Here is a 14091-nt window from a genome sequence, read left to right on the forward strand (position 1 = left end):
CTCCTGGTAGCAAGACGAAGCCCTATGTGAGATCGAAGGGTCGTAAGTTCGAGAGAGCTCGTGGTCGTCGTTCAAGCAGAGGATTCAAGGTCTAAGAGAATCTGTATGTGCTTAACCTTCTTGAATTGTTTGTTTGGAATGGGTATATGGAAGAGATAATGATGCTAATAGCAAAATGGATGAATGAAACAAACAGATCAACCATGTTTCCATAGTTCTTCCATGATACAAGCAATAAAAAGACCAGTATACATCTTCTCATGAGGATTCTCTAGTGTCAACTGAGAACATACAAGCTTCATTGCATCCTACACACATAATCCTATCATTGAATCGATACGATCGAAGGTAACAAATCAGCTTTCTCATCAGGAATCACCAGAGCCTGCTTCTGAGCTCGATCTTTTGATCGTTGTCTTGGTCTATTGAGTTGGGAAGGAAGACAAATCTCTTCAAATCGTTTCATCACAGGATCATAGAAATACCTGAATCTCATTCCTTCTTCTCATTCCTACCCCGCAAAGTGAAAAGCTTTGCATCCAACACAGTAGTGATAATGCTTCCCCTCCTTATCCTGGAACCAATGATGTTGACAGAAGGAACAAATCCCGTTTATGCTCTCATCCTCCAACAGAGTACGTTGACAATGAGCACAGATACGAGGATGCGAAGGAACGAACAACTGAAAACACATTGGACTTCGACAACGATTCAATGATCTGTTGCTCATTCCTCCCTTCCATTCCTACTTTGTTGTAAGTGTCACAGGATCTAATGGAGAGAGTGAAACTGGAATGGCAGATATTGTAGGTAATTCTGACAATGAGCTTGATTCATTCGATATACCAGGAATGATGTTCTTCATCCAAGCTACTTCGATAATGTGTTGATTACAAGATGAGTTGTAGACATGGGAAGTGAGATTGAAGAAATAGCTAGATTTCATTACCATAATTGCAAATCCAACAAGATTGGGTGAAATAGGTTACAATGAACACAATATTTCACAGGGAAAGTAATATCAGCAATCTGAAAGATGTCGGGTTGACAACTCGTACAAACAACTAGAGTTAACATGGGCTATCATACAAACGAGGTTCATTGGAGATATTCACATCACTGACACGTTTTCCAAAAACAGTCCGGTTTTTTGTCAAATCATTATGAGAGAGATTCTTTTTCAAACAACGCACGCAACGGTTCTGCAAACTGTGTCCAAAAGCGTTACGGATGTGATGAAGAATTGCAAAAGTGAGTTCTGAAGGAGTTTTTCGATATGTCTGAGCTAATGAGGCAAGAACAGAGTTTTCATCAATAGGAAGGGATTGTGGAGAGACATATTGAACATTGTGAGTACTTGCCGAATACAAGTGACAATGGAGGAGAAATGCTTTCATTTTTGTATCTCTAAATTCTCTAGAATGAAGAGGAAGAAGCACGATTACCGGAGCCAATGAAACTGTTTACAACCATTACACCAACGATAGACTAACACTTTCCCTTCATTTCCAGTTTTACACCGTTTTGATGCAAATTCATCTTCTGGAACAGTTACAGGAATCGAGAAGTAGAAGCCACTTCGACAACGTGGACAGAGATCAGCATCATTTGAAGTGTTCCAATTGCATCTACAGTGAATGCAGTGGGCCTTTTCCTTCCAAATCAAGCCACGACTCCTCAAAACTGTCATTACTGTCTCAGAACAGAGCATCTTCCTTTTTGCTGGAGGAGAGCACGATATCTGAGTATCTAAGTATTAGAATCTACAATAGAAGTCACTGAAGGAAGGATCAGTTGGGAGTGTGCAATTCAGACAGCTATCCAGAATCTTCGAACAATCCTCAGGAACAAAATACATGAAGTAATGAAACTTATGACAATAACTACAGTACTTATAAGCATACTCCAGTTTCTTGTTGGAAAATACGGTGTTGCTACACCATTTACATAGACCTACTAATAAGAATTAGAATTAATGAGAAACAGGAATCTGCTTCTACCTCATTCTCATCACAATGAATACACCATTTTCGATCAGTCCATCTTGGTTCTGTGTGAAGCAATCCCAAATGAATCATCTCCTCGTTCAAACCAGGATTTCGTAAACTCTCAGTTCCACTTCTATAACAATCATTCACCGCAAACACCACAACAACCTATCAACAGGAAACGAGTATTCCATCGCATTCATACCTTTTTCCAACAAATCGCTCGAATTCACGACTGAACCTATCTATAACATCCAGGAAATAAAGGTCACTTCCATTCCATAAGAATCTCTTGTTAGGAGGGGTGATGGTCTGAGGAGAGTTCTGTAGCCGTTCCTTTTTCGATGAATGCTTCTCCATTTGGTCATATACCACCACAAATCGAAAAAGGAGATGGTGAGAGAATCTCTGATCATCAACAAACACATCAAAGAAGTTAAAAGCACTGTTCCTTTACTCGCTTCTCATTTCCACCACTCTCTTCACCATTCCTTTTCACTGATTGACTTTCCTCTCCTACACTGAATTTGATGTGTCGTAGTTTCCTAAAAACATAATTCTTACACTGGTCAGCTCCTTCCATTCCTTCAATACACATTGCTACTTCAGGAAGCGCGAATCCGAAGGCTTCTGATCCATTCACCACGTAACGTGTAGGTGGTCTGCCTAGCTTCTGTTCCTGTTCATTCAACAGCTCTAACACTCGTTCCCAAGCACCTGTTGCAGTTTTTGCGATGATTGGTTGATTTGGCGCATCTTCTGCGACGATCTCAAATTCAGGACCCTATGCTCAACATGAATGAAACTCCCCTACTGTTGGTCCTCCATCACAAATCATGGAGGTATACGTCACAGTCTGATAAGGATCTCGGAAGGAAATGAAAGGTCGAATCGATCGATATCCTACAGGCCAAATGTAGCTGGGGTTATGATAACTTGGCCATGCAGTGACAATGTACCCCAGACTCAGGATCGTAGTACCACGTACAGAGAAAGGGAGTGTTCGACTTAACAACATTTGTCGAGCCTCCTGATGTGCAAGAATCATCACATCTCTAAGCATCTTCATTGTTACGGATTCTAAAGGAGGCGTATCTGATCGATTCATAGGTCGAGTCATTGTCCATAGAGGTAAAGTATATTGTTGGGAGACTCCTTCATGCTGACGCCACAAGGCTGGGATGCTGGATTCGGTTCCATGACGGACTATGGACTGACGATTACACACCTTCTGATTCTTCTTCCAATATAGTTCTTGTAACAACAAAACCTGGCCAGGAAGTCGTTTCTGTATTCCTTGGAGAGTCACAGCTAGACCACGCATCTCCTTTCTGACCATCAGACCCAAATCAGACGGAGTTCCATTGATTGATGTGATGATAACTATCGAATACCACTGACGCAGGAACCGGAGGATTGTGTTGATTCTCTTCAGGACATACAATGCAGGAAGTCCGGGCACCTATACCTCAAATCCACCAATCATTCTTACCAGATCAGATCGATTCACTCGTGGTGACTTCTTCTGAATTGCATCATCGAGTGTGTAGGATGACTTTCCAGATTCCAGTCCCTTTGTTGACGTACCTGACTCGGCTGGCTCTTCCATTGGTTCAGCATCGATTCCAGCCTTCGCACCTCTCTTTCCACCACGTCTGCGACTGCTACTGCTTCGCCGTTTTGCTTCTTCCTGTTCACTAATGAAGAAAGGGAGTTCAGGATCTTTCCATAGCACATCCCACTCCACAACACCCCAGTGATACAAGCCATGTAACAATGCCAAGTCGTGAATGGGAGGAGACCAACCTTTACTCATGTTGTCTTGATGATGAGTACTACTGGATGACCAGCGTCGTAGGAGGACTTGTAGAACTGTGTCCTCTCGTGACCATACTAACAACTGCAGCTCATAGAACAATTGTAGTCGGCTGTGCAGACGCTGCGCTAGTACTGTGGAAGGAATCAAAGCCTCTATATCTGCTGGGATCTTAGCAGTCTCTGCTCCAGAAGCGGCTATTTCTTCTTCCATTCCTTTATTCTTTCCTACTTTTGACTTCGCAGGCATCTCACAGATATGACGCGTCTTTTCTTCAATGAAACGGGTGAGTGTAACGACCTCAGAGTACGACTTGTACAATAGACCACTCTGTACCTTGAGCATACGATATGGCACGTAAAGATCACAGAAGAGACAATATGAAAGAGGATCTGCTCGATAACGACAGACTGGACACTTGTGGTAACCAAATGGAGAGGCTGTATCACGAGCCGAATGAGACTGAGGATCTGCTAGTAAGCCTAATGGGACTTGTGTGACCGGCTTCCCAACAGTATTCTGTACATCTCGGATCATCTCATCCATGAGATCACAAATTTCAGTCAGTAATTTCTCTTCATGAAGAGCTGACTCTGGGAGACTAGAATGATCTGAGTTAAGAAGCTTTAATCGGTCTATTTCTGTCATAGGAGGAATAGGTAATCCCCAGCGTAATATCGCATTTCGCATTGCTTTGGATTCTTTGATCAGCCATGTTCCCATGAATGGAGCACTTGCTTTCTTTGTCTTCTTTGGAGATGTGGTTGGATTCACATAGTCCAGAGATGTACTCTGAAGGCCTTTAGCTAGAGCTGCTTCCATTGCATCCACTAGACGACGAATTCGCTTCATTAACAGCTGTGTTCCAGGGAATAACTTAGCATTGGCCGAGGTCAAATCCGGCTTCGCTCCAGTGGTAGCAGATAAATCAGCTTCAGGTTTCACTAGTACTGGCGAATCCATATCACCTTTCATGGAACATGGAGAGAATTCAGCCTCTGCTTTCACCAACACTGGTGATGTATCAACCTCCACTTCATTCTCTTCAATTGGCTCTTCCTCTTCTGTACTCTGATACGGATACACCACTCCCTTCTGCTTGAAACACAATGTTTCATCTTCACAGATTCCCTTCCAGTTACCCCAACCATGACGTACTGTTCCCAGCAAGCAGTCTCTATCTTCTTCAGGACCCCACCAGGCAGCTGGTGTCACAGCTCGACGAGGCTTTGGCAGAACAACAGATGCTCCTTGGGTAATATGGAAAGCATTAACATCTTTGTGGAGACGATACAGGAACGAGAAGTGTTTGAGATAACGAACAGCTACACGTGTCATTCGATGTAGCCATGTAACATCTCGGACCAGAAGAGGGTACTGACGAGGGAACACTACTGGTCATGCTGCCTTATTATTCACCTACCATCATCATCCTTCTTTGAGGAATCACTGCTCTCAGCAATAACTCGACACACCTCATACTGATCTACAAAGTGCTGAATAGCTTCACGACCATGTTGAGCACTACGAGATGGACTACTTGAAAGCTTCTTTAGATCTCCATCCTCTTCCAGAATCTAGTGATGATCCCTTTCTCATCTTCTCTTACCCAAGCAATTCGAGCCAACTGACCAATAATGCAAGCAGCAAGAAATCGAACTGATATTTGAGTATGCTTCTGGATTCGTTTATGGTTACATATCGAGTCCCATTGACCCCAACCATATGCTAATAACTAACCATGAATGGATTCTATTGTACCTTACCAATTTCACTAGTACATCACGATCTGTCTTTATCCATTCACCCTCATCTTCAAAACCAGCTTCTTGCCCTCCTTCATCACACTCTCCCATGTTATATTCAATCTTACGTCGAACACGAGGACCCATAATGACCTCCTGGGGTTCCTTCAGACCCACTACTTTGGTCCAGAAGTTGGGATCATTGATATCCACTTCTGTTGAAGTGTCGGTTACAAATGAGGCCTTTGAGAAGGATGAACCTCCTTGGGAATCGATTGTGATTACCTTTGTGTTCTTCTCAAGAATTTGATCGATATCAGCTTCACAGAAAGCATTACTCAGCTCTTCAGTTCTTCCTTCTCGTTCTTCTTTGAAGAAATCATACGCTCCATACTTCAGAAGTGTCTCAGCTTCCTTCTTGTTCATTCTCTATTCATCATTCATTCTCTATTCACTCACTTGCATCTCACTTAGACCCGTGTTTGTGATATTCTGTTTCAAAGGATTTAGAACGGCTTTATCCAGTCCCAACTTCAAATTAGCTCTCTGGAACATCTCCATTTCATATGTTCGATTCGTGATCAATCTATACACTTTCACTGCCTTGTCCTGACCAATACGATGGCATCTTGCCTGAGCTTGAATGTCATTCTGAGGATTCCAGTCAGAGTCATAAATAATCACTGTATCAGCTGCTGTCAGATTGATACCAAAGCCTCCTGCTCGTGTACAGATAAGGAATATGAATCGATCACTACCAGGAGCTGAGAATCGATCGATTGCAGCCTGTCTCTCATTGATCTTCACTCCTCCATCAATCCGTTCAAATGAATATCCCTTGAGTGTGAGATAGTCTTGAATAATGTCCAGCATTCGAACCATTTGAGAGAATAACAGTACTCGATGGCCTTGTGAACGTAACTTTGGTAACAGCTTATCCAATAACACCATTTTCCCACTTGTTGCAAGGAGATACTTATGAATGAGATTCGGAGGCAGATCCTGGAGACTATGAATGGTTTCTGAAGGATTCGTTAGAGATTCATGAGCAACTAAGGTTAAGAAAAGAAGTTACTATTACAAATATCAGCAAGAACAGAAGATTCAACACCACGAATGAGGAAGGGATGATTGCAACACTTCCTCAGTTCCATCATGATATTCATAAGTGAAGGAAGGTTCTTACTATCATTGCCAATGCTATCACTCATATGGTGTATTCATTCCTACAAGACAGATGTGTTGTGATCATACACAGCCCTATAATATTTCTTCTGAAGAGCCGTCAGTTCAACATTGATCACCGTTTCCTCCTTAGGCTTCAATGACTTCTCCACATCTTCCTTCATTCGACGTAGCATATAAGGTTTCAGTTCACCATGAAGTTTCTCGAGTTGTGCAGCATCCTTCATATCACCGAAATCAGCTTGGAAGCTATTGATGTCATCAAAACGTTCGGGTTGAAGGAAGTTCAACAAAGTCCATAACTCCTCTGTGTTGTTCTAATGATTACATCACTTCAACACACTCACTTGTAATGGTGTTCCAGTTAGCAACAACTTACATCCAAATTCCATCTTCCTCAGTACATCACCCAACTTGTTATTCCGTCCTTTCAGACGATGAGCTTCATCCACTACCACACCTGCCCAACTCACACTACTCAACAGAACACTCTCCACAATAGCAATCTCGTATGTTGTCAACAATACGTCAAACTCACCTTGCTTGGATTTCCATTCATATCGCAGAATATTCTCACGTGACTCTACAGAGCCATGTAAGACAACCACATGCATATTCGTCCAACGACGAACTTCTGATTCCCAGTGAGGTAGAGTGGATAATGGAGCTACCACAAGGAAGGGAGGAGAAATCTTATAACCCTGAATGATCATATTCATGAACATAGTTGATTGAACAGTCTTTCCCAGTCCCATTTCATCAGCAAGAATACTGTTACGTCGGTTAATCCAATTCCAGATCAGCCAATTAGTACCCTCCACTTGATAAGATCGAAGTCTGTTTCCTTCTTTGAACTCTGTGTCTACAGATAGTTTACGATATTCTAAGATCGAAGGTCGCCATTTTGGAGGATTAATCAAATCACTTACATCACGATTCCTATCTTTCATAACCTCACTCTATTCATACAAATGATTATAATAATTCACAATCGAAGCGGAATCTTGGAAATCATCGAAAATCTCCCAAGACAAGTCCTTATAAGGAAGACCACGCCATTTGATTCGGAATTCCTTTACATAGGATCCATGCTCACCATATTCCGTTTCGGAAAGCAATGCCTCAATGTCTGGATTATTTTCCACTTGTACATCAATTGACTCATCTTTTGGAACAATACGAACATCCAGGACACGATCAACTTCCGTGTAATCTGGATTGAAAAATACATCAGCTCCATATACATTCAGATCAAAAAGCAGATTTGGCTCGTTCCGAAGGAAACGCTAGATGTGAATAGAAAGAAGAGAGGAAACCATAATCTTCTGCTTCATACGAGGACCTTCTAATTTCATCAATTCTTCTTCACTTTCCCATGTAGTATGCAAATAAGATAGATTACGCCATTTCACTAAGTACAGTTGAACATTCTCGAGTAATTCTAATTATAATCTCCTGAAACAGTCCAAACGTTCCTTTTCAATATCTTCCCAGCGATGAATCTGAAGACGAGAACCCGCTTTAATGTAACGGGTATTCATTTTCTTCAACAATGGAATCCACTTGGAGATAGGAAGAGTTTGACGATATAAAATCGACTCCACACGCAATTGAGTATCGACATCGTTTCCCTGTGCTACACTACAAGTTACACCATTTCCAAAACATCTACATAATAGAGGATGCATCTGTTTCTTCCTCCATAGATTCTGGAGCCTGACGAGTCCGCCTGCGTTTTGCTGTTGTTGCTAGAAATAAAAGACTGCAATACACACCTACCAGTGCGTTTTATTAACTTCACTTCATCATCATCTTCAAGTTGTAATTCCTCTTCTGGATTTGTTTCTTCACTATCTTCTGTAGTGTCATCGTCATCTTCGTTACCAGATTCGGTGGACGTGGAACTATCCTCTGTCTCCTCACTGTCTTCGTCAACCCGATCAAAAGTATCGCTCATAACTTCTTCGTCATCCTGAGCACCCATTTCCACTTCCATTGTATTTGAAATCACAGCATCTTCCTCATTTCTATATCACACAGATTAGAACCAACGTGGTCAGATACAAACATCACTCTTCAAAACCCATGTTCCTCAATCACAATTCCTACCTCATTCTTTTCTGGGAACTCATTTTTGTTTATAACAAAATACAGGATAATTCTTCTATAATAGATAGACAACGACAGAGCAGGTATGAAATGAACCGAATTTGCTCACTACAAAAGGCAAATACGATTCTTATGTATCAACCAGTTTCCCGGGTATATTCCCGCGCATTTCTAACAAACACACTGCGCTCAACAAATTATTAGAGTACATCAAAACTTTTACTTTAGACGCTAGAACAGAATTGTTCCAGCTCATCACTCAGACTACTGAGATACAAATAGACATCTGTTCCGTATCCTTCCATCGAGAACAACTAGAAATCAGTCTTTCATTCCATCTATACCTTAATATCGCCACCAAAGTATCGCGAGTAGATTCTTGATACAGGAAGACCATATCTATCAATCATCTTCCTCTCTTAGCTATACCCAAGACCAGCATAGTGATCACGCATTACAGGTGACATCGACAACAAATCATCAATGTGCCCACTCTCGCTATCAATTCGATTATTACGAATTGCTTGTGTCGCTGAATGTGTGTAAAACTTATTCTCTTTTCCCTCGCCCATAAACTCGTATTTATCTTGTTTCTCGTGACTGTTCAGATATAAATCATGTTCAGTCTTCTCGTAGTAGTGGAAATAACGATCTACCCATGGAGGAGCATCTGCTGATGTGTATGTGTAGTTCCAGACTTTGTTCATTTCTGTTCGAGGAATGCCTCCTCCCATATCTGATATCTACTAATCAGTGCTGCATCATTACCACACCTTGATGGTCAAATCATTTTCTCCATGGGAGATGATCATGGTAATAGGCTCAGGTTCTGTTTCTCCGATCTTCTTCATATTCTCCATGGTGGCACGCATCGAATTCTTCATAATTTCAAAGATCATGTGATGTAAATGAGAAGGAATGTAATCGAATGGTCTTATTCTTATCGATCAATATCAATTATACCTCAGTTTCTTAGCGAAGAATACCTTGACTGACGGTGCTTTGTGGTAAAATTTTTCGGTTAGTTTTGTGCTGCGATCAATTGCTTTTTGAAATACACCGAAATCGATTGTTTGAATACGGCCTCCAGGACGTGCTAGACTCTTTACATATTGTCCAAGAAGCATAATAATCGAAATATGTAAAGAGACGAAATCATCCAAAGAGACATTAATCATTTCATTTTCAAAGTCTGTGATGGGGTATGTGTCCTAAGGGTCAATGCATTTCTCTTTCCATACTCTTCTTCGTTTTTCCTTTAATTGACAAACACCACAAGCCATCAGAGGATATACATGCTATGTACTAATTCTAGGGCATTAGCTCTACCTGAAGATCTCGTTGAACACGCGCTAATCGGGCCGTAAACTCGGTATCTTCCATAATTGTTCCGGGAATCTTCATGTTGGTAATCTCTGCCTCACAACGATCATACAAGGAAATAAGGTCGATTGTGGCAGGCATTTCGTTGAGTTGGCACGGAAGTGAACTCAATACGGATGTTGTTGCCTAGAAATTACAGATCCAAAGAATTTAAACGGCAAAACGGATTGGAAGTTCGGTGGAAACAAAGCGTGCAAGAGAGAGACGTACGGGAAAGTTGTCTTGTGATTCGGCATATGCTTTCAACGACTGAATTGACAAAGGAGTTGGATGATTCGAACTCTTCGGCTGGATCCCCATAATCCCACGAGTAAGAACGGAACGAATCGTCGTAAACGGCAATATACGGGATGTATGCCGAATTGGATTTGCAAATGCCAACATCTACTCAAAGATTATGAATGAAAAGTGGAAACGGCGGTCGTTGAAACTGTGTTTTTGAGTAATCGTAATACTGAAAGATAATGAACCAGAGAGTCACAATACGCGAAGACTCACCAATAAATCGTAACAAACAACTTCGGCAAAATAGCAACCCATCAAATGTTCGTGGCTTTTGGCTTGCGCTTTCTTTCTTTGTTCAATTCCATGGATAATGGAACAGAGATATCTATCTATCACTTCGAATCCAATCTCCCACTTCTCTTGGATATCTCTTCTAGTCTATAGAACGTGCCAATATCGAAGGTACATTTTGTTAGTGACTTGGTTTCTAAAGGTCACAAATCTTCTCCATTCCCACCAATTCCCGTGAATACTGTACAAGAATAGAAACTGAAGTCCATACAAGTAAGATCTTTCAATCGACCGAGATTGTGCAGAGTAAGGGATGAGCAATGGAAGAAAGAATAGCTTCCAAATGTACATTCCGTCACTGCTGGTAAATCTATTGATTACTCATTTCTAACTCAAAATACCTTTAAAAACAGCAGTCTGACAGTGATAAAAGGAGTAATTTCCCATTTCGAAGTTTTGCAGGAGTGGTAAATCTACATGAAATCTCCTCTTTGATTCATACTGGTCAATTCCAGATCTGAACAACCAAAAAAGGCATAAGATCGGTTGTTATATGGATCCTTATGACTAGCAGTACCAACACGAAGGCTCTGAAGTAAAGGAAGATCTTCCATACGGAAGAACACAAAGTCAGAAAAAGATCCATTTCCAATCGATACGGACTGCAGAAGGGGACAGGAAGAGACAATGAAACTGGCCTTCTGTTTAGCGATTCGGTCTTTCTGAGTGAATGGATTGGAAGTATCGCTGCGCTGAGATTGGGTGAACGAATCCTCGCCAATTATGATAGATTCCAATTGAGGCAACTGCGTAACTTTGAAAATCAGACAGGCTCTCCCTACACTGTTTCCTACGATGATCCGTCGAAGACGTTGCTGGGTCTGAAGTATCAGACTGTCTAGAGTGTTCAATCCATCACTACAGAAGAACACAACAGAATTCTCTCGGATCCGGGTTAGTTCAGTGGGTGTTGTCACAGCTACTTCACCTCGTTTCAATTCCTTCACATTCATAGTCTCAGGTCGCTGTGTAGGAGTCAAACGATACTGAGTATGCAAGCGACCATTGGAAGGATCCTGATAGATAAAGGCATAAGGAGGAGTTGTAAAGGAAGCATCAGAATATTCATCTGAAACGAATTTGAAGACAAGAGAATGTGTAAGAGAATCCGGGAGAACCTTAGGGACTGGAAACCCTTGAGACCAAAGGTAGCAGAGATGACTGACCATAGCGAACTCACGTAAATGAATTTGACCAGTTTCTTTAGGATCCACTAACTGAAGAATACTCTGAAGTACCTATTCCTTACTCTCCTTAAATACAGTTTACAAATTTAGCTCGATTCAGTTGATGGAAGAAGGATTTGATCTCATCAGTGATCACATAATTGCTACGTGTTCTCAAATCTGTGAAGAAGATGAATGCACGTTCCATCTCCTCCACTGTCACACATTGCATCACAGCTCCATATAACTCATCTAGATTACTTCTCATTTCCATGCTTGGACTAGGAGATGGAACAGGCTTTGATGGACGAGTAGGTTTTGCGGGAAGAGAAGGTTTCACAGGAAGAGGAGGACGAACTTTAGGAGGGATTGCTGGTGCTGATTTCGAGTCACTTCGAATAAGTCGATGTGGTTCTTCCGACCATGACTCTACACTTGTTCCTCGTTCTCGCAATGCAGATTTCGATGGCAGCGGAGGAGGAATTTTCTTAACTGAATTATTCCGTGAGACTGATGAGGAGGAAGAAGAAGGTGTGACAGAAGAACTTTCATATGATGAATATGAACCACTATCACTAGAAGATTCACTGAAGAAGTCATCCCAATTGAAATCATCATCATTAGTCTCTGTCTTGACCGAATGAAAACTGATACCACTCTCACTATTGAATCGGTTCTTATCATCTTTCTTTTGGATAATGGAAGAGTCTTGTAGAAGTTCCTCGAATATGGGCTCACGTTTAAGAACAGAGGTCTTCTTTCTGGTTTGCGGCATAACCTGTTCCTTAGGTTGTTCGTTAGAAGAAGAAGGCACCTCTGAAGTAGGTTTTGATTTGGATAGTTTAAGTATTGCCGGTTCTGACTTTGGTTGAGATACTCGAGAATCACTCGTAAGAGAAGATAATTCTGAAGTAGGTTTTGATTTGGACGGTTTAAATCTCGTTGTTTCCTGTTTCGACTCATTAGGACGAGTTGATACATCTGATGTGAGTTTGGACTTGGATGGGGTCGATACTGTCTGTTCTTGTTTGGGTTGAGAGGGCCGAGAGTCACGCATAAGGAGATCTCCAGGAGGCGGTGGGAGGAGACGAGAGGAAGGCTTCTTTATTGGAGATGCAGTTACGGGAACAGATTGAGTCGATACAGGTGAAGAAGATGGGAAAACGGATTTGGAATCTACAGGTTTCGGAGTTGGTTCTATGGCAGTTTTCGTTTCCACATGGTTGGAATCAACTGTTGGCTTCATGGTTTGTGTAGGTTTTGATGTCTGAGATACGGATTGAGGAGATTCAACTGGAGATGAAATAGGGAGGAATGAAGTTGTTGGAGGAACCAGGGTCTTTGAAGTCAATCCAGTGGACCCAGTAATAGGAACCGATTCATTGATCTGTCCAGTAATAGGTCCAGTTGGCTGTGGATAGAATACATTAGAATAAGGACCAGAAGGAGGATAGTATCCGTACGGATAGGATATGTCTTGAGGCATTACTCCATAAGGCAAGACACCATATGGGTTAGATAGCGGTTCTGATGGAGGATAGCCTGGTAACGGTTGCATCATCATTGGAGATGGATTCATAGTCTGAGATGAAGAAGATACCTCAGGTGGTGGCAATAAGGATCCATCAGTTTGAAGAACATAACCATATGGAATAGAAGAAGATGAGATCTCTGAAGGGAGGCCATATGGAAGAGATGAGGTTGAGTCAGGATAATACCCATAAGGAAGAGACGAATTCACATTAGAATCAACCTTTTCATTCTTCTTCCAATAACCTGAATACTCCAATATCCCTCCTCGACCAAAACTACGACCTTCTCCTTCTCGTAGTCCTTTGTGAAACTCACCATCATAAACACACATTCCATCTTCATACTCCTTTCCAAGTCCTTCTCGTTGGTTATGCTTGTACTGACCTTTGTAAATCACTTTCCGACCTCCATCATATTCTGTTCCCTCACCATTACGATAAAAACGACCTTCTTCTGTAATCTCGTATCCCCCTTCATAGATAAGTTCTCCATGACGATCAAACTCCATCATGGTTGTCTCAGTAAATTGCTTCAATACCATGGAAACAGAGCCATTTGAAAAGATACAAACATCTCGAACACTACCATCT

The 14091-nt window shown here is 41.6% G+C and overlaps 5 protein-coding genes across 5 annotated transcripts; all 5 read right to left on the bottom strand.

Annotated features, from left to right (window-relative positions):
• Positions 1-2424: 2424 nt before the first annotated feature.
• On the bottom strand, positions 2425-6422 carry JH06_4762 (chromodomain-helicase-DNA-binding protein; the record flags this gene model as incomplete). The annotated part of the gene is made up of 8 exons (XM_014673918.1): positions 2425-2533; positions 2555-2772; positions 2803-3450; positions 3481-5195; positions 5228-5381; positions 5414-5539; positions 5571-5978; positions 6009-6422. 8 exons carry the CDS (start codon positions 6420-6422, stop codon positions 2425-2427), a joined length of 3792 nt encoding a protein of 1263 aa, XP_014529404.1.
• Positions 6423-7063: 641 nt separating this feature from the next.
• Positions 7064-8866, bottom strand: JH06_3288 (hypothetical protein; the record flags this gene model as incomplete). Its single annotated transcript, XM_014673917.1, has 7 exons — positions 7064-7673; positions 7704-8020; positions 8051-8175; positions 8206-8375; positions 8407-8482; positions 8514-8761; positions 8844-8866. The coding sequence occupies 7 exons, from the start codon at positions 8864-8866 to the stop codon at positions 7064-7066; spliced, it is 1569 nt and encodes a 522-aa protein (XP_014529403.1).
• A 201-nt stretch (positions 8867-9067) lies between these two features.
• On the bottom strand, positions 9068-10610 carry JH06_3287 (pyruvate dehydrogenase kinase; the record flags this gene model as incomplete). Its single annotated transcript, XM_014673916.1, has 8 exons — positions 9068-9157; positions 9188-9242; positions 9273-9586; positions 9617-9776; positions 9807-10054; positions 10085-10141; positions 10173-10352; positions 10383-10610. The coding sequence occupies 8 exons, from the start codon at positions 10608-10610 to the stop codon at positions 9068-9070; spliced, it is 1332 nt and encodes a 443-aa protein (XP_014529402.1).
• A 196-nt stretch (positions 10611-10806) lies between these two features.
• JH06_3286 (hypothetical protein) lies at positions 10807-12242 on the bottom strand (the record flags this gene model as incomplete). Its single annotated transcript, XM_014673915.1, is given in 7 exon segments — positions 10807-10836; positions 10848-10884; positions 10899-10938; positions 10969-11112; positions 11144-11215; positions 11245-12040; positions 12072-12242. The coding sequence occupies 7 exon segments, from the start codon at positions 12240-12242 to the stop codon at positions 10807-10809; spliced, it is 1290 nt and encodes a 429-aa protein (XP_014529401.1).
• A 1463-nt stretch (positions 12243-13705) lies between these two features.
• Positions 13706-14042, bottom strand: JH06_3285 (hypothetical protein; the record flags this gene model as incomplete). Its single annotated transcript, XM_014673914.1, is given in 2 exon segments — positions 13706-13811; positions 13831-14042. The coding sequence occupies 2 exon segments, from the start codon at positions 14040-14042 to the stop codon at positions 13706-13708; spliced, it is 318 nt and encodes a 105-aa protein (XP_014529400.1).
• Positions 14043-14091: the final 49 nt, after the last annotated feature.

The sequence above is a fragment of the Blastocystis sp. subtype 4 genome (genome assembly GCF_000743755.1).
Source record: "Blastocystis sp. subtype 4 strain WR1 chromosome Unknown seqid_0024, whole genome shotgun sequence".
Taxonomy (NCBI): domain Eukaryota; class Bigyra; order Opalinata; family Blastocystidae; genus Blastocystis; species Blastocystis sp. subtype 4.